General features: G+C 38.8%; 1 protein-coding gene across 2 annotated transcripts in view; it reads left to right on the forward strand.

The window, feature by feature from the left end:
• Positions 1 to 19,682, forward strand: part of WSCD2 (WSC domain containing 2) — a 478,077-nt gene that overhangs the window by 362,348 nt on the left and 96,047 nt on the right. For both annotated transcript variants that reach the window (XM_077462039.1, XM_077462040.1), the window contains one exon: positions 7,616 to 7,800. In XM_077462039.1, coding sequence (XP_077318165.1) covers positions 7,616 to 7,800 — 185 coding nt within the window. The remainder of the gene's footprint in view (positions 1 to 7,615; positions 7,801 to 19,682) is intronic.

Here is a 19,682-nt window from a genome sequence, read left to right on the forward strand (position 1 = left end):
CAGGATGGGACTAGTTTCCTTGGTGACATGACCTGAACTAGGTAAGGAGCCATCGGCCAAACGGACGGTCAGTCTCTGTTCCTTGAGGTTCAGTGGGAGAGCCAGGCTCCTAGCCAAGGTTAAGTCCAGAAAGCAGCTGCAGGCTCCAGAGTCAATGATGGCTTGTAGAGGGATCCTGCTGCCTGCCACCATCAATGAGACTGGAAGAGTGATGTGGGCAGAAGCTGACTTAGCTACCTGAAGATGAGATGGGGTGCTTGAGACTGGTTTACTCGGCCTTGTGGGGCAGTAGTTAATGAAATGTCCCGATTTCCCACAGTAAAAACAGAGGTGCGCCTGACGGCGAAAGAGTCTCTCTTCGGAGGTTAAAGCGGGATGGGGGGTGTCCTTCAGAACGGGAGCTACTGCTGGATGAGCTGAAGGTGGGACCTGGATGGAGCAAGTAGTCCGAGAGCGTTCAGACTGACGCTCCCGTAGACGCCTGTCGAGCTGGATGGCGAGTAAAATGAGGTCCTCAAGAGTAGTGGGGATCTTCAATCTGGCCAACTCGTCTTTAAGGGCTTCGGACAACCCCATATGATAGTGAAATTTTAGTGCTGCTTCGTTCCAGCCGGAGTCAGAGCTCCAGGTACGGAATTCTACTGAATAGTCCTCCGCAGGTCGCCCACCCTGGCGAAGGGCGTACAAAGTTGCTTCGGCTGTAGCTGTCCGGAAAGGGTCATCATACAAGCGGGTCATGGCTTCAAAGAACAAGTCCAAAGTATCCACATAAGGGCTGCATTGCTCCAGCAGGCCGTGGGCCCACGTCTGGGGATCGTCCCTTAGTAATGAAATGGTGAACCCCACCTTGGTTGCTTCTGAAGAAAAAGTCTGAGGTTGCAGGGAGAAGTAGAGGAAACATGAGTTCTTGAAGGATCTGAATCTTCTTCGGTCCCCGAAGAAGCGCTCCGGGGCTGGGACTCGTGGTTCTGGGGCAGCTGAGATTGTAGAAGCAGGAACTTGACCAGAGAAGGTGGATGGTTCAAGCGGGTGTTGCAGGCGTTCCTTCAGCCAATTATATTTCTCTCGGAGCTCCTGAATAGCTGGAGTAAGGGCCGTAAGTTCTTGTAAAACGGCCTCCAATGGGGAGGAACCTCTGTCGACCTCTGACATGGCTGGATTATACTGTCACGGTCAGGAGTGAGGCCGAAATGCTGAGAGGGCTCCCCTTGCGGCCGAGCGCAGCACAACCCTGAAGTTGACACAGGGATGCAGTGCCCACAGTAGCACAGGTTGCCAGGTAGCAGCAGCAGAGGCCAAGTACGGAGTAAGCAGGCCTAGATGGGCAACTGTGCTAGGAAGTCCGAGAGTAAGCAGCGGAAGTCCAGAGAATAGACAAACAGGCCGGGATCAGGTGCAGGAAGCGGATCAGGAACGTCGGGTACAAGCCAGGAGTCAGAGCCAGGAGAACAACAGGAGCAGGTCAAGCAAGCCGGGTCGGTACACTGGAGATCGGAAAACAGGAAGCACGGGTACAGGTTCACAGGAGAGCTGACGATAATCCAGCAATGCGGGAGTGTCAGGCGATCGTTTAAATGGACGAGATGACCGGGTCACGTCGTGAGCGCGTTGGAGCGATCGTACGTCTACGTCGAGTACGTTGTGTATTCGTGGCATCACCGCGTATGCCCGCCCGGTTAGACGTAGCGTCGGTCGTTTGTCTGGAAACTACCTTGCGCTTACGTAGGCGCCGACGCGCGTTAACACGAACGTACCTCGTGATATTGCGGCTATTTCCCTGACAACAGGTCAGTGAGCCCCAAACTAGTGCATATTTTCTAAATTTACTGTAATGCATCATACAGGCCTCACTGATAACAGATTTTTCTAGTACCATATACTTTTCCTGCTTATGAATACAGCATTATGCTATCATATATGAATACAGCATGGAATCCCATCTAGTGTGAATAACCCTTGAACATTTAATTTCCAGTTAAACTGGACTGGGATTTTATATATAAATATATATATATATATATATTGTAGCAGTCTCCTAGATGGGTGCTAGGATTAGGTAGATTTAAATTTAGCTCACTTTTCAGTGGAGCTGTATTTTTTTTGGGGGGGGTAAATTTAGCTTGTCTCACTGTAATCAGTGTGGCTGCAATTTCTGTGTTAGGCAAATTTAGTTCTAGATCACCGTAATCAGTGCAGTTGCATGTGCTTAGTTAGGTCTGTTCAGTGTTTCAGCTGCTGCTGGTTTGATTGCTTCCTCTGCTTTCCAGAGAGTTGCAGATCTCTCTGAAACATAGGTGTGGAGCAATGCAACTCACGGCATGAATATTTATGCAGCCCTTGCTAATCCCAGAGAGGGTGGCCCTGGAGATTGCTGACAGTCTGTGTAAATACTGAGAAGGAGAGCTTCTGGTCTTTTGGTCCCTCCAACCTGGAGGGCTTGCTGCCATCCGGGCATCCCTGCCATTTGCTTGCTGTTCGTGAGGCCTCAGCTGAGGCGCCTGTATGTGAAATTTACAGAGCTAACTGAGGGGCTGTCATCTGAAGATCTAGTTTGGTATTACAGTAAAAAGGTGTATATATGTTGGAAGGATGTAACTAACGTTTCAAGGACATTTGTGAGTACAGATAGTGAGAGAAATCCTACAGACTTTTGGGCTGCTCCCAGCCCTCTGGTGTTAGAGAGTCGGCAGTGTATTTGTGTAAAGGGGACATTGACTGGTGTCCAGAAGAGCTCAGTCAATCTAATTCTCTGTGAAGGGCTCTGCTGTAATTGCTGTTAACCACTTACCGACGGCCGCACATTGATGTATGTCCCTTTTTTTTTAAAGAGGGATATCTCGGTAACAGCAGTAGCTGCTGCCACAACCGAGGTATGCATCTCTGCAGGCGGCGGTTCGGTAAATGATAATGGTGGTCTGTGCATATTCGCCGCAAGATCACCGTTATCGGTGGCGGGAGAGGGATCCCCCCTCCTGCCACTCTCCCTCACCCTCTGCCACTTACCGGAGCTGTCTGCAGCGTTAGAGGTGATCGGGTCCTATCCGTGGCTGGGTATAAAAACTAGTGAGGCTAAGATGGCCCCCACCCATCTCCATACCATAGCAGGACCGAAAAGAAACGTCAAAACGTCACTTCCGCCCATACCTCTTAAAGGCAAATTTTTTCAATGTCATTTTTTTCAAATTACAAATTTTTTTTTTTTTATTGCATTTAAGTCCAAATATGGGATCTGAGGTCTTTTTTGACCCCAGATCTCATATTTAAGAGGACCTGTCCTTCTTTTTTCTATTACAATGGTTGTTTACATTCCTTGTAATAGGAATAAAAGTGACCCAAATTCTTGAGTGCAATAATCCTAGCTCTAGACCTCCTCTGTAACTCAAAACATGCAGCCTGTATAATTTTTTAAATGTCGACTATGAAGATTTTTAAGGGTAAAAGTTGGACGCCATTCCACGGGCGGGCGTGACATGTTGGGTATCAATTTACTCTGCGTAACATTATCTTTCACAATATAAAAAAAATGGGCTAACTTCACTGTTGTCTTATTTTTTTATTCAAAAAAGTGAATTTTTTCCAAAAAAAAGTGCACTTGTAAGCCCGCTGTGCAAATATGGTGTGACAAAAAGTATTGCAATGAACGCCATTTTATTCTCTAGGGTGTTAGAAAAAAAATGTATAATGTTTGGGGGTTTTAAGTAATTTTCAAGCAAAAAAAATGTATTTTTAACTTGTAAACACAGAGTCTGAAAAAGAGGCCCGGTCCTTAAGTGGCTAAGAAGAAGTTTTTTGCTTTTAACTGCTCCTACTACAAAGCCAAGTCTACAGTTTGCTTTTGCAAGGATGTTCGCTTCAATTCCATCTTGTACATTGTTTTTTGGACTATCCCACTCAAATTCCCCAACCCTATCCAAGTTACCCCAAAAATAAAAACACCAAAAAGAACACCTCTGGACTTGTTGTTGAGCCAAAGTGACTGTGAAGTGACTGTGAACATGTGCCTGGCTGCAGGGCAATAACTGGCAAAAAACCTGGGAAATTTCCAGCAGCTCCTACAGAATATGTATAACATATTAAATAACTCTTGTACTCTTAATTCAAACTTATGGGTCAAAGACTTATTGCATTTATACAGTATCTCACAAAAGTGAGTAAACCCCCTCACATTTTTGTGAATATTTTATTATATCTTTTTATGTGACAACACTGAAGAAATGACACTTTGCTACAATGTAGTGAGTGAACAGCTTGTATAAACTCAACGCACAGCCATTAACCACTTAAGCCCCAGACCAATTTGCAGCCAAAGGACCAAGCCCCTTTTTTGCGATTCGGCACTGTGTCATTTTAACTGACAATTGCGCGGTCGTGCAACGTGGCTTCAAAACAAAATTGGCGTCCTTTTTTCCCCACAAATAGAGCTTTCTTTTGGTGGTATTTGATCACCTCTGCGGTTTTTACTTTTTGTGCTATAAACAAAAATAGAGCGACAATTTTGAAAAAAATATTTTTTACTTTTTGCTATAATAAATATCCCCAAAAAATATATATATATATAAAAAAAATTTCCTCAGTTTAGGCTGATGCATATTCTTCTACATATTTTTGGTAAAAAATTGCAATTAGCGATTAGACATTAATGGCAGTGTGTTGAGTTATTTTAAGGGGACAGCAAATTTACATTTACATTTAGCAAAGTGTAATTTCTTGAGTGTTTTGATATGAAAAGGTATAAAATAAAATATTTACAAAAATGTGAGGGGTGTACTGAGTTTTGTGAGATACTGTATAGCTATACAGTAGTTTCCAGCTAACCAACCATTTAACTAAGCACATGAATATAAACTCTGTAGATATTAAATCTTTAAGTACTAGTTCAAGTAATTGACACAGGTTAATTAATGCTTCAGCAGCTTATTCTTGAGCTATAAATATATTTGCTGCCAGCATCTTGATCTGATAATTTGACCCTGAATGTAATAAGTATACTAAAATAGAAACATGTGAAAATTGCCATTCCCATCAGGCTGCATTAGGATGATGGATGGTCACTGTAGCATATGTCGTAATTACCAATATGTTCATAAGCATCACAATTTAACGGCCATGTTTGGTCTTCATGAAGCAGCACAGAGAACTTTAAGAAAAAGCATTTAAAAAAGATCTCCACTAAGCATTGTTAACTTTTAAACTGAACACATAATTTTGCGTAGTCATGTACAAAGTGGGTGTTGGAGTAGTCGACCTCCGGGGGAAAGGGTAATCAGAGGGTGGTTCCTGAAGGTTATTCACATTAATGGATCTTCTACACAACACTGCTTACAAAGTTCTGATATCACTAAACAGAGCAATTTGCACTGGAATATGTATGAACCAAACTTAAATGGGTTTGGTTCTAGGCAGGTTACTGAAGCTTAGGTGCCGAATCTGAATGTTAAAAATCAGTAATTGCTGTTTTTTAGACTTTTTAGCACCTTTATAGTTGTTTCTAGGCTTATAGCTAATCCTAGGAAAAATGCATGAGAGAAAAAAACCCGAAAAAAATTAAAAATCCAGTTTGTCTGGGAGCAGCAATTTTAGCAACACTTTAAAGTCAACATTTAAAAATTAACAATTTATTTAAATAACAAGCCTGTGAGATGCTCTTAACCTGCATGCGAAGTAGTGTATCTGTACAATTTATATCAACCTACCACAGCAAAACTGACATTTACAATGAAAAAAGCCACTTGCTTATATTTGTTAACAGAGCAGCCGGGGATTCCCTTCATCTCTATTAGACCCTTTTCTAGTCTGGTATAAGTCCCAATGCACACAGGGCGCTTTTAAAGCTGTTTTTACCAGTATCAGATATTTTTTTTTGCAGCTTAAAAATGCCTCTTCATGTTATTCTATGGCCTCTTGCAGAGACAGGCTTTTAGGAGCTGTAAGTGGCATAGGCATTTTCAAGCTTCAAAAAAGAACCAAGGCCTGCATGTTCTGAAGACTAGCGTTACAACTATAAAAATGTCTAAAATGGGGCATGTCAAAATGAATGGTTCCCTGTGAGAGCCCTATTAACTGATCTAACTTTCAGCCCATTGATTTGAATTGATTTGCATACAAATATGATAATGATCAGGCTTGTGGGGTGACTTGTGTTCTGAGGCTCTTGAAAGGGAAACCCATGCCAAAATTAAAAAAAAACACATGGGGTCCCCCCCAAGACCATACCAGACCCTTCAGCCTGTTATGGCTTTTAAGGGGAACCCCAAAAAATGGCATGGGGTCCCCTCAAAATCCACACCCGACCCTTATCTGGGCATGCAGCCCAGCAGGTCAGGAAAGGGGGGACCATACTAGGCCACATGCCCTCAACATGAGGGGTGGGTGCTTTGGGGCAGAGGGGCACTGTGCCCACCCTAAACTAAAACTAGCAATGTTTTTAAAGCATCTTTTCACCCCCATACATACTCCAATGCAAACATGCAGCATAAGGCACACCGCATAGGGGCACACATATACACACATGTTGGGTATTGTCGTGAACGGCAGAGTGAGCAAAGTAATTCTATGGCCATAATTTGTTGTTAACTGAAAAAACTGACAAAGAACCACCTAGGGTTTTTTTGGGGGTGGGGGGGGGGGTCCCATATTTGTTTGTGATTTCACAGGCACATGAAAACTTAAGGCTTGACATGTTGGTTATGTATTTACCTAATGCAACGTCATATTTTTCATTTTATGAAAAATAGGAATTATATTGTATTTGTGTAAAAAAAAGTACATTTTAGTTGTATTTATTCCTTAAACTATGCATTTGATAAACCATTGCGCAAATATTGTGCAACATAATAAATTACAACTACCATAATTTTATTAGTCATAGTCTTAGCTTTCAGAAAATATATAATTGTTTGAGGGTTTAAAATAATTTCTAGCAAAAAAAATACAGATTTTAACGTGTGTGAAAAACAAAAAAAAACAAGTGGTTAAAAATATTTCCCTGTTGCAAATTAGTTTTTTGTTTATTTCTCATTCATTTCAGTCATTCATTTTTTTGTAGCATGGTCATTTAAGGAAAATGCTACACGTGCCCTAAACATACCTAAGTTTGTATATCAGTTTGTACTGAAAGCCTGCATTCATAATTTTTGTGCGATATCTAAGATAACACTTTATTTTTTATTTTTTTATTTATTATTTGTTACTACTGTGTCACTCAAATATTTATAGAAAAGTAAATAACTGTGTATGTGCGTGTATTATACATATATACTTGATGTTGAATTAATAGGCCCATAGCTGACATTTAAAAATAACTCTGGATCTTAACTGGTTGTACTGTATATGTAGATTATTCATTAGCCAAGGCTATATCACCTTTCTTTAACATACTTCCAAGTCTTTGGCCTGGCCCCAAGTCCTGGATATGTCCGTCTAAATAATAATAAATGTGATGTACTTAAAACTGTTTATGCAATTTATGTATTTTTGCATTACATTTGGAAAGCAATGAATGACCACTATTTATGACTAGATGTATCTCTGTGGTCCATTTAGACTTGACCATTTACATTTGAAGAGAACTGTACAAATCTGACATTCTTAAAATGTTACTGTCCTCTGTTTACAGGGGATACATGTTTGCTGGACTTGAATTTGGAGCAGAGTGCTACTGCGGGCACAAAATTAAAGCCTTAAATGTCAGTGAAACAGAATGTAATATGGAATGCAAGGGGGAGAAGTGCAACATCTGTGGCGGAGTCAATCGTCTGTCAATTTATCGACTGGAGCTCACCCAAGAGTCTGCAAGGAGGTGTGAGTACTGATCTCTAAAGCCCATAGCATGAAACTGTTTACATTTACAGCAGAAAAAAACAACCAGAAGCCAAAAATAAGGCTTGTGTTGAACATAGGCAAGCTTTTATTTGTAGCTTATTATTTTCATTTAATGTACAGGCAAACTTCTTATTTCATCTACTCAACTTGCACAAGATAAATCTAGCGTTGCCATCTGAGTGTTTTCAGCATTTCAGTTCAAGTTTAACCTGTCACAAACCTAGGGAATTCAAACAAAGCATATGATGAAAAATACATACTGTATGCAGAAGCTATTAGACTTGTGCATTCATTTCGTTCTGAATTGAAATTTGGACAAAATGTTAGAATTTCTGTAATGAATTTCAATGTATTTGAGAAAAAAAAAAAACAGTAACGAAATAAACAAAATAAATTTGTTTTGTTCAGATGTTTGAAGCATCTGAATAAAACTGATACAAATGAATTCAGTAATAGCCCATCAACATGGGGACAAGGTGCTTTGGAGGGGAAGCCCTCCAAAGCACCCTCTCATGTTGAGGGCACGTGGCCTAGTATGGTTCAGGAGGGGGGCACTCACTCAGTTCCCCTCCTCAGGCCTGCCAGGCTGCATGTTTAGATAAGGGTCTGGTATTGATTGTGGGGGGGACCTAACGCCGCTTTTTTGTTTGTGGGATTTCAATTAAAATCCATACCTGACCCAAAGGGCCTGGTATGTATTGGGAGGGGGGCCCCATGCTGTTTTTTTTTTTATGTAACGCCATTACAAACATACAGAAAGCCTTCCGAAGATACAAAATCAATTCCAAAATAAATTTTGTAACTTGGGCATTTGTTTTGTAGATTTTGGATTGGATTGCAATAGCATTAAATAAATAAATAAATAAATAAACAATAATGCAGAAGAAACAAAATGTATTTAGAAATTTGTTTCATATATACGGAATTCGTTTTATATATTCACAATAGCTGGTTATTAATGAGCTGGAGTTCTGTGAATGACAAACTACAAGTACTGACAGCCTTTGCGGCTATCAATTTGTAGTTTCAGTGAACTACCATGGCGCTGTTGAGTTCTCTGGTAGTTCATTCATTTTTCCTACCAGTGTGTATCTGCCTGCCCTACGAGGTACAAGTAGGCGGATACACTGAAAAGTCTTCAGGGGTCCTGCATAGAGCAATGCTTTACAGGCTCCAAATAAAAAAATAAATACCTGTAAAAAGATGTAACATGGGAAAATTGCAGCGCTAAATTTATATATAAACAAACACCTAAAGTGGTCTTTTAAAGTGTTCAAAAGTAAGTGATTCCTTCACCCAGTGTCACCTCCACCAAAAGTAGAAAGTCCCATTTATCAGATGTAATTGCTGTCATTCACATGAGGGACTGGGATCTAGGGGCCCCCTTGTTAAAGGAGTCTTCCAAATTCTGATAAGACCCCTGCCTGCAGATCCCCCACAACCCTGGGGAGGACAAAGTGCTTTGGGGGAGCCCCCCTTCCCCAAAGCACCTCCTATGTTGAGGACATGTGGCCTGGTATGGTCCAGGAGGGAGGCTTGCTTGTCCCCCCGCTTTTCTGGCTACCGGGCTTCATACTCGGATAAGGGTCTGGTATGGATTTTGGTGAGAGAGGAACTTTACAATGTTTTTTTTTTGGGGTGTGGGGTTCCTCTTGAAATCCATATCAGACCTGAATGACCTGGTATGGATTTGGTGGGACCAGTATTTTCTTTTCAGTTTTGGCATGGGGTTCCCCTGAAATCCATACTAGATATGGATTGGGGGGACCCCCACACTGTTGATTTTTAAAAAATTGTTTTGTTTACATTCTGCTGTCCCGCAGACAGCAGATGAGTCACGATTGTGAAGGAGATGGCGGCCAGGAGGCTGCCCCGCTCCTTAATAGCCAGTTATTCTTCACATAATATTTTCAATTCATATTTGAATCCATATGAAAAGTTGGAATTCGTTTGAAAATTAAAAAAACAAAACTAAATGAATGCCGAAAATGAATCAATGAAACTAAATTAGTAAAATAACAAATTAGAGGTTGACCGATATATCGGCCGGCCGATATTTGCTGTTTTTTAATTAATCGGCATCGGCCGATTGAGCTGATAAAAAGGCCGATTTAGAACAGCGGGACTTGGAAATGACTTCTGTAATATCAATAAATTTTTGGGAAAAAACCAAACCAGGGAAGTGGGACATTAATGGTGCAATACTCAAAGAAGAAATATATATATAAAAGTTTATAAATATTTTATTATAACAATCCCGTAAAAACAAAAAACAGCCTTTATAGTCATACAAAATGTTATATACAACTTGCGATCCAGAAAGAGGTATGATTGAGGTAGTTGTGATTGGTTTATCCCAACATGTTTCGCTTATTGCTTCATCAGAGGATATGCCAACTACCAAAATAACAAAATCAAACAATAAAGAAGAAAAACATAAGTTAAGTTTGCAAGGTCCAATTCTTTAGACAATTTTACATAGCTTTGTACATATAACAAGACATATATATGGTTAACAAAAGGCATGAGTAAGGCTCCAAGTGGATAGGTATGCTCACCCTCATTTCACCAACCCATTCACCGCCAGAAAATCGTCAAGATGACATAAAAGTTGCAGGGCAGCATGCTCAACAGCCAAATGATCTAGCAAGGAGGGCATAGACAGTGGCTAATCGGGGCAGAAAAAATATATTTTTATAGTTTTAAATATTATTTTATAAGAAAAAAAAGGTTTAAACTTTTTAATTATTTTGCAAAATATTCATATACCCTATCCTAGTTCCATTATATTTATTAACCATATGGGCATATAGAATGGGGAAAAGAGAACAGTATAAAATCAATTTTAGTATTAGATTAATCCATATTATCCGACAAGTATTTTAATTTAATGATTATAATTCTTATATACTAGAAGAAAGGATTAATTATAATTCATCAACTTACACAATCAATGAAAAGGTAAGGATTCCTTTTTCTAATCCAACAATCTATCATTGGCCCACTGGGGGTATCCAGGAGTCCCTTCAAAGTAGATTAGGCTACAGGGGATAACACACCCAACAGGCTTCACTGCCTGTTCGCATGGTGTCTAAAATATAAGGAAGAGTATTGTAAATTAATTGTTGCATAGGAATAAAGATCCCAGGGAATACATCTTAAGGGAGTTTCCACTAACCGTTTATGCTTCTAAACGGTTAGTGGAAACTCCCTTAAGATGTATTCCCTGGGATCTTTATTCCTATGCAACAATTAATTTACAATACTCTTCCTTATATTTTAGACACCCTGCGAACAGGCAGTGAAGCCTGTTGGGTGCGTTATCCCCTGTAGCCTAATCTACTTTGAAGGGACTCCTGGGTACTCCCAGTGGGCCAATGATAGATTGTTGGATTAGAAAAAGGAATCCTTACCTTTTCATTGATTGTGTAAGTTGATGAATTATAATTAATCCTTTCTTCTAGTATATAAGAATTATAATCATTAAATTAAAATACTTGTCGGATAATATGGATTAATCTAATACTAAAATATATTTTATACTGTCCTCTTTTCCCCATTCTATATGCCTATATGGTTAATAAATATAATGGAACTAGGATAGGGTATATGAATATTTTGCAAAATAATTAAAAATTTAAACCTTTTTTTTCTTATAAAATAATATTTAAAACTATAAAAATATATTTTTTCTGCCCCGATTAGCCACTGTCTATGCCCTCCTTGCTAGATCATTTGGCTGTTGAGCATGCTGCCCTGCATCTTTTATGTCATCTTGACGATTTTCTGGCGGTGAATGGGTTGGTGAAATGAGGGTGAGCATACCTATCCACTTGGAGCCTTACTCATGCCTTTTGTTAACCATATATATGTCTTGTTATATGTACAAAGCTATGTAAAATTGTCTAAAGAATTGGACCTTGCAAACTTAACTTATGTTTTTCTTCTTTATTGTTTGATTTTGTTATTTTGGTAGTTGGCATATCCTCTAATGAAGCAATAAGCGAAACATGTCGGGATAAACCAATCACAACTACCTCAATCATACCTCTTTCTGGATCGCAAGTTGTATATAACATTTTGTATGACTATAAAGGCTGTTTTTTGTTTTTACGGGATTGTTATAATAAAATATTTATAAACTTTTATATATATATTTCTTCTTTGAGTATTGCACCATTAATGTCCCACTTCCCTGGTTTGTTTTTTTCCAAAAAAATGATTGATATTTCTAATCGGGATGAGGTGCCAATTAATGGAGTGTTGATGGAGGTTTGAATCAGTTTTTTTATTTGACTTCTGTAATAGAAGTCAGTGTAAGTTGCCTGAGTCGTCATAGAAACGTCTTTCCTCCTCTCTGGGCAGCCTGCCAAGAAAAAAACAGAAAGATACAATGTTTACACTTGAATGAATGAACTCATCTCAGTGTGTAGAAGTTCTCAGTTTAACCATTTAAAGACTAAATCTTTTCTGACACTTGTTGCTTACAAGTAAAAGGCCTGTATTTTCTGCCAGAAAATCACTTAGACCCCCCCAAAAAGTATATATATTTTTTTAGCAGAGATCCTAGGGAATAAAATAGCGGTTGTTGCAACATTTTATGTCACACGGCATTTGCACAGAGGTCTTTCAAATGCATTTTTTTGGAGGGAAAAAAAATACACTAAATGATTTAAAAAAAAAAAAAAACTAAAACAGTAAAGTTAGTCCATTTTTTTTTTCGTCCAAAAGTTTTGAGTACTTTTTTTTATTTTATAGGCTGCTTGCAAACTGGAGCGGGCAGACGTTGATGGTAAAATGTTGCTAGTTTTAGCAGTGCTTTACCATCATTTTAGCGGTGCTATTCGGCTGCTAGTGGGGCACATATAATCCTAGCTAGCGGCCGAAGAAGAGGTTAAATGCGCCCGTGAAGCACCGCTGCCAAATCGCATTGCATGCGCTTGGGCAGTGGTGCCCATTAATATCAATGGGCAGGAGTGGTGGAGAAGCGGTATACACCACTCCAAATGTGCTGCTTGCATCGCCTCAGTGTGAAAGCACTCTGTCTTTCACTCAGACTGCAGGGGAGCCGTTTTGAAGGCACTTTACAGGCGCTATTTTTAGCCCAAAAGCGCCTAAAAAAACGCCCCAGTGGGAAAGGTGTCTGTTAGGTTTTATGAGATGAAGGGGGATAAAAAAATAAAATTAAAAAAAATCGGCCTAACATATCGGCCCAAAAAAATCGGCATCATATATAGGCCATCGGCCGCCATGATTTCTAAATATCGGCATCGGCCAGAGAAAAACCCATATCGGTTGACCTCTATAACAAATCTATCTGAAATGAAACTAAATTATTTTTTTCTGTTCTGCACAGAAGTTACTTTATCTAAAATCCACAGCAAAATAATATGTACATTTTAAACACAAAGACTGCTTTTATAACTAAATTAAGATACCAACTTTTACTGCAAAACTTGAACCTGACCCAGCCTCTTCTATTTATCAATGAAGATCAAGGAGAAGTAGGGTCAAAGCTTGTTTTTCCCCTCTCCTCCTGTAGGTCACCTTATCCTTAATGTGATGGCAAGCCCATATTTGCAAATAAGATGGTCTGCCATATGTGTATTTAAAGATGGTGGATACCTTCTGTATAAAGTGTCTGAGTTCTGAAAAAAAAATGTTGGAAAATGGAAATATGCTGAGGCATAATTAATTCTGCTATTAAAAAGACTCTTCCCAGGTTGAGCCACTAGGTCTTTTAGTCAGCCCAGTGGTGGTGCTACCTTTGCAGCAGTCTGTGTGGCTTTTATTGAGAAAGATCTATGCCCAAGTGAATTGTGTACTGATTCAATACATGCCTCAGGCAGACATAGTTCTGCATGAGGCTACACTATAAAATCACAGCTACTTGACAAGATTCCAGGGGTTAGAAGGTTTTACTGTTGAGCCTGCATGATTCTAGCTAAACCAGTCGATGAATATAGACAGATATTGGGTCACAAGCCATTTTTAGCTTGCAGTTTGTAAGATCTGCGGGCAGTTAGCTGTAACACAGCTCAATTACCCATTAAAATAACAGCATGCACAATTTAGGCATTTTAACATTAAAGATATTTCCCTGCAAGTTTTTAAAATCTCCTCTGCTTCACCTCCAAACTAAAGATTTTTCCTCCCACACAAAATTGTATTGTGCTTTAAAATGATGCTATTACTGTATATTATGTGCCTTGCTAATCAGAGAATAGTTCAGGTCAAGTAAGCAGCATATTATTCATGTTGTCCTACCAAATGTTCTGATTCACCATGGCACAGGATGGATAACTGATGTGTGTGAATAATAAAAGAGTCAATGCAAAATGAATTACAAGGCTAATGCTTCATTCTGATATCTAAGTTACTCTTGGTAATGTTTCACCCCATGTAGTTTGAAAATGTAGAACTATGTTTAGTGAAACTGTTCTGTCCCATTAATTCACTTGAGATGAATCATATCCATTCAAGAGAAAAGTACACAATGTATTTTGTCAAGTACAAAATAAAACTCACTGAAACATAATGCATTTGGCTTCATGATTGGCCAATTATTTAGCTTGACCTGAAAAGACAGGACTAAGGTGAGATGGGATTCAATTCCGTTCTATATTCAGCTTGCTCAATATGATAATTTTTGGGGGATTTACTGCTTAGAGCACATTATTGACTTTAGAAAAATAACTCAAGTTAGAACACGGCAGTAACATAAAACATGTATTTTTTTATTGGGCAGCTCAAATCTTACATGTCCTTCAAAGCAGGAGTGACCCAGCAGGCACCAAAACTAAAGTCCTTCTTCGAGAAATGTCTGTTGCGATACCAATTTAGGTAATCCTTTGAATGAGAGATTTCAGTTAGCTCAAAACCTGGCCTGGAGCGGCATCCATTTTCAATCATCTTGTATGATTGTTTAGTTTTTTGTACCACAAATGGCATTGCATAATGTTCTTCTTGCACACAAGTAAGGTAATTTATTTAACATATCTAAAACCACAACATGTTTTCTTTAATTATAGATGAAAATAGAACAACCCTCATGGACGAGACTTTAACGGCAACACAAGTCGATACAATAAATCACTCTGTTTATATCAAATAGTGTAGTAAAAATACAAAATTTTATAAAAGGAAAATATGAAGTAAAAGTATTGTACAAAAAAATGTGTAGAGGCAATTAGCCTCTACATATTTTTTGTACAATGCTTTTACTTTGTCTTTTATTGTTATAACATTTTTTGTATTTTTTTACTACACTATTTGGTATAAAAAGTGCTTTTCCTCACTTTGAAGATATTTCCTCTTACATCCTGTTGTGTCTACAGGACAGAAGGTGAAATAAAAATTTCCACAAAAGTATACAGTTATAAAAAAAATTATTTCCATACACTATTTATTTTTTGGCGTTTTTAACATTTTTGACTAGATATGTTTTATTGTTAGAATATAAGGAAGAACATCTCCCCATTTGCCCTAAAAAAAGGGAGGCATGGGGAACTGCGGATATTTAATGTGCCCAAAATTAAACTAAAAAAATCTCCCAAAAATACTATATTGTGTGAAACACATGTTTATTGTTTCCCCATCTATAAAAACAAGATATATAGATATAGATATATCTATGGATTGACATATTTCACCCAAGAGAAGGGGCTTCTTCAGGATCCACTTGATTATTCACTCGAAGATATGGATATCTTCCAGTTATGGTTGATTTCCAGCTGCACTGGGTTCAATTCCCACCGTACCACATGCGATTTTCTTTACAGCCATACATGACCACAATCTAGCGCTGGTGACACCCGCCATTGATTATTCACTCCTAAGAGCAATGCAGCTGGTGAAGAACATATTTCTTATTTTTTAAAACGACAACATATATAAATTTGATAATATGACAGCATATGATATTAGACATGTACCAAAATAAAGCTACCTTTCCTACCTTACATTAGTTCTTAAATGGAGGTACCACAAGTTGCTTTCTTGTACTTTTCTTTGTGAGCAAAGGTTCTATGATGTGGACTCTAACCTTGGTGCACTAGGCAATCAGAGTTAGATTTAAATCTAAGTAAATCTTACCTTCCCACAATGCCATGGAATCACCTTTTTGGCCAGTACAGAGCTAAGATGATGTCTGCCTGCTTAGTATGCCTAGTTGTAAGACCTCCTGGCCCACCCAGAAGATGTTTTGCTTCCAAAGGTGGTTCCAGAAATATAGAAACCAGTCTTACACATTAGTGTAGCGATGTTAACTTTTAAAAGTGAGCCAAAACTAACATTTCAGTGATGGATGATGTTGATCTGAAACGATTGTTGGCCAAGGATAGATAGGTAGATAGATAGATAGATAGATAGATAGATAGATAGATAGATAGATAGATAGATAGATAGATACCCTATATAGTGTTATGTGAAATATTCTAGGTAAATACCGCCCACTTTCTGAGATGGGAATGAGGGACACCTATTAGAAAATATATGTAGGCATAGGACACACACTATTCCTTTTGCAGCCATGGCGTTGCAGCTAGTAACAAACATTCTGCCAAATCAGCCCACTATCAGACTTCATACATCACTTCCAGAGACAATGAACAGTCTTTTGCGAGATTTGTGTTTGTTGTTTTATTGGGGGGTACAACTTGGATAGGAATATGGGATGCCCATAGGAATTAGTTATTGCCATCATATTTTTAGTATATTCTGATCAAGTTAGAGCCAGAAGATGTAATGTGCATATTGAATTAGATACAAATCTCGTCCTGCATCTCCATGCAGACTGTTGTTCCTCCTGCGGCTCGACCTTGGCAGACTACTACCGCTAAGAGTTCTCCATCCATCACCGTGTGTTGAATAGAGACACTGCTTTTGACCGTGTAAAAGCAGAGTTCTTATATCTCTTTCACCTCTTTCCTAAAACTTGGTTCCTCCTGTACAGACTTATTTCCTTCTGCACAAAATGTATAGTTACTAATTGAAGCGTGACACATTCTTTTCTATTAAATAGTAAGCATCTCCACTGGATCTGGTTGCTCCCTGCCACTAGGCCTGAGGCCTGCGGGACCTCTCCCCAGAGGCCCGGTGGGTTAAAAGCATATCTTCTAGGAAATATAGACTACTGTTCCCAGCCAGCCCAATTTGCAAATCATGTGCCTGCAGGCAACATCGACTTAACACAGATCCCCACAGTCTCTTTTCTGCTTCAGGACACCCCATCATCCGCCGTGTGTCTTGTTGAAGACTCCACTAGTGCCCTTGTACTAGCAGAGTTCCCTCACAGACTCCTTGGCAAGCTTGCAGCATAAGCCTGCCTAAATTTGCCTGTGCTGGATAACCTAGTAAAATAAACCTTACTAGTACCTACCTATTGGTAGAGGGTGCCACACTTTGTTTTGGCTTTTGGAATTTACAAATGGAGCAATTTAGAAATTGGATGAAAGGTTTAGCACTGTAAAACATTTTTTGATAAGTAATGTGTTTTATATACAACTATATAGATATGACCAAAATGAGAGACAAATGAGAAAAGAGGGACAGATGGACTTTGCTCTGCATGAGGGACAGTCCCTTTGAAATCTGGAACAGTTGAGAGCTATGGAGATAGTTCCTATTCCTATGGAGCTTTCAATCATATGTAGACACTAGAGTTACAAAATTCAGCATTGAAATATGTTCTAACATGCCCATAATGAACTTGCCATTCATTTCTCCCATGCCAGTATTAAAAGAGAAAAAACATAATGCAGTATTCTGTTCTGGCATGAAATGTAGTTATGGAAAAATGACATTTATTAACACAATTTCTTGTTATCTTCATGGTCGTGGGATTACTGTGAAATTGGTTCAAGCCTTCTACAAGACCTGTCAGTTATATGACTTATGAGCTGTCTTTGTGTGGATGATGTTTTATTCAAGTACACAAGGAAGTCCATAGCAAAAAGTAATATGCACTTACAGTTCTCGGTCAGATATCATATCTCTGCAGTTTCTTACTCGGTGACTTTCTGCTGATAACTCAACTACCTTGAATTCCACAGATAAAATTGCTCAGCAGATTAACAGATCTATGAGATGCTGGCTAATCATCTTTATGGAACAATTGTTCATCAAAACTTGCTGTCATCACAAGTTAGATTTTTTTCCCCGAGTGTAGCAGAGTAGCAACTGTCTATTTGAAAGATTAGTCTTTCTCTTTTGGTCTGTGTCAGCATAGTTTGACAAAAAGAAATATCTTGAACAAAGGCAATTTTCTCTTGATATATTATTATGTAACTTTATCTGGAAGCTGCAATAATAGTAGAAAAGCTGAAAATATAATAGTTCAATTACAGCAAGATTTTTATACTTTGTATTCTGGTACGCGTATGCTGTTTTTCTAAGGACAACCCTAACTCATCACTGTTATAGAGTTGCTGTGCGACCACATAACTCAATACCATGACTATATGCAGCAGAGGCCGAAGCGGCTTTTCCCATATAGTTATCGCCTGCATATTTTGTCACGTCATCATTAGAAATACAGTCTTCTGCTATAAGCTTATTTACTCTGCTTGCATCAGGTCTGAGGCCTTATGAGGGAAGTACTAAGGCAGGGTGATGTGATGATAACAGGAAGTACAATACATTGCTGCCGCTGACAGCAGCCCTGATCTGCCTGCCTTTCATAAAGAGGCACAGAGACCCATTGATGACATCACTAATAAAAAATTTAAATAAAAAATGTCATTAGCATGTTAATGAGGGAGTAAAAGAGGAACCAGCAAAGACAGAACATAAGCATAAAATTAATATGTTTGCGTTCACATAGCATAACTTGAAAAAATAATTGTTTAGATACTCTTTTCTGGAAACTCTAGAAACTAGCACTAAAAAATCTTGTTAGTTCTCTTTGTTTATGGAGGGGGTGAGCATTTGCCATAATTAACCGTGTCTGTACTGTGCAGGCAGATTTTCATTATTCATTATAAACAAGATTTAAGCACTTTCTGTTTTAATAAATGGTTACAATTTTAAAAGCTTCCTGCATTGTATATTAAAAGGAGGAAACTCAGCCTGTCTTTAGGACAAACTCAGTCTGACATTGTTCAGAAATCCTTGCAGTTAACCACAGGGTCTCAATTTAGAAACATCGAAAATGTAAAATATATAAATATATATATATATATACTGCTGTGTGTATATGCTGTGTGAATGAGAACACATAAATGTATAGTAGGGTTTTCTCAAATCTGATAGCAAAATTGAAAATAAACATACTTCTTACTACAAGTTTATTCTCTATGCCTTATGGGTGGAAGCACAGTTGTGGCTATTCTCCTCCTTTGCTGTTGTGCTACACTGCCAATTTTCAGTTGATAGGCACTTCCTAACTTCAGGACTGGGTGACGGCCAGCATCTTACATCTGCTTCCTGTGCACCCCAGGCATCAGAGACATTCATAATCCTCATGGCGCAAATGTCACTAATGAGCAAAAAGAAAGAGAAATGATGTGCCTGCAGCAATAATAGGAAGTCTTATCTCTCTTATTTCCACCTATTCAGTCACCCACATAACCATTAACCAGTCAATTCCCACCCCGGTAGCAAAAAGCAAAGTAATGGCTCATACACAAGATCAGAAATTCTGCCAACAAAAGTCAGATGTGAGCTTTTGGTCAGAAATTCCGACTGTGTGTATGATCCATCGGACTTTTGCTGGCAGCCAGCAAAAAATTGAGAGCATGTTCTCTATTTTTCGGTCGGAAAAAGTTCCGATCGGAAATTCCGAACGTCTGTGCCAATTCCTATACACAAAATTCCTACGCATGCTCGGAAACAATTTGACACATGCTCAGAAGCATTGAACT

Source organism: Lithobates pipiens, unplaced genomic scaffold, assembly GCF_037356315.1.
Source record: "Lithobates pipiens isolate NorthernLeopardFrog02 unplaced genomic scaffold, aLitPip1_a1.2 Scaffold_3, whole genome shotgun sequence".
NCBI classification, from domain to species: domain Eukaryota; kingdom Metazoa; phylum Chordata; class Amphibia; order Anura; family Ranidae; genus Lithobates; species Lithobates pipiens.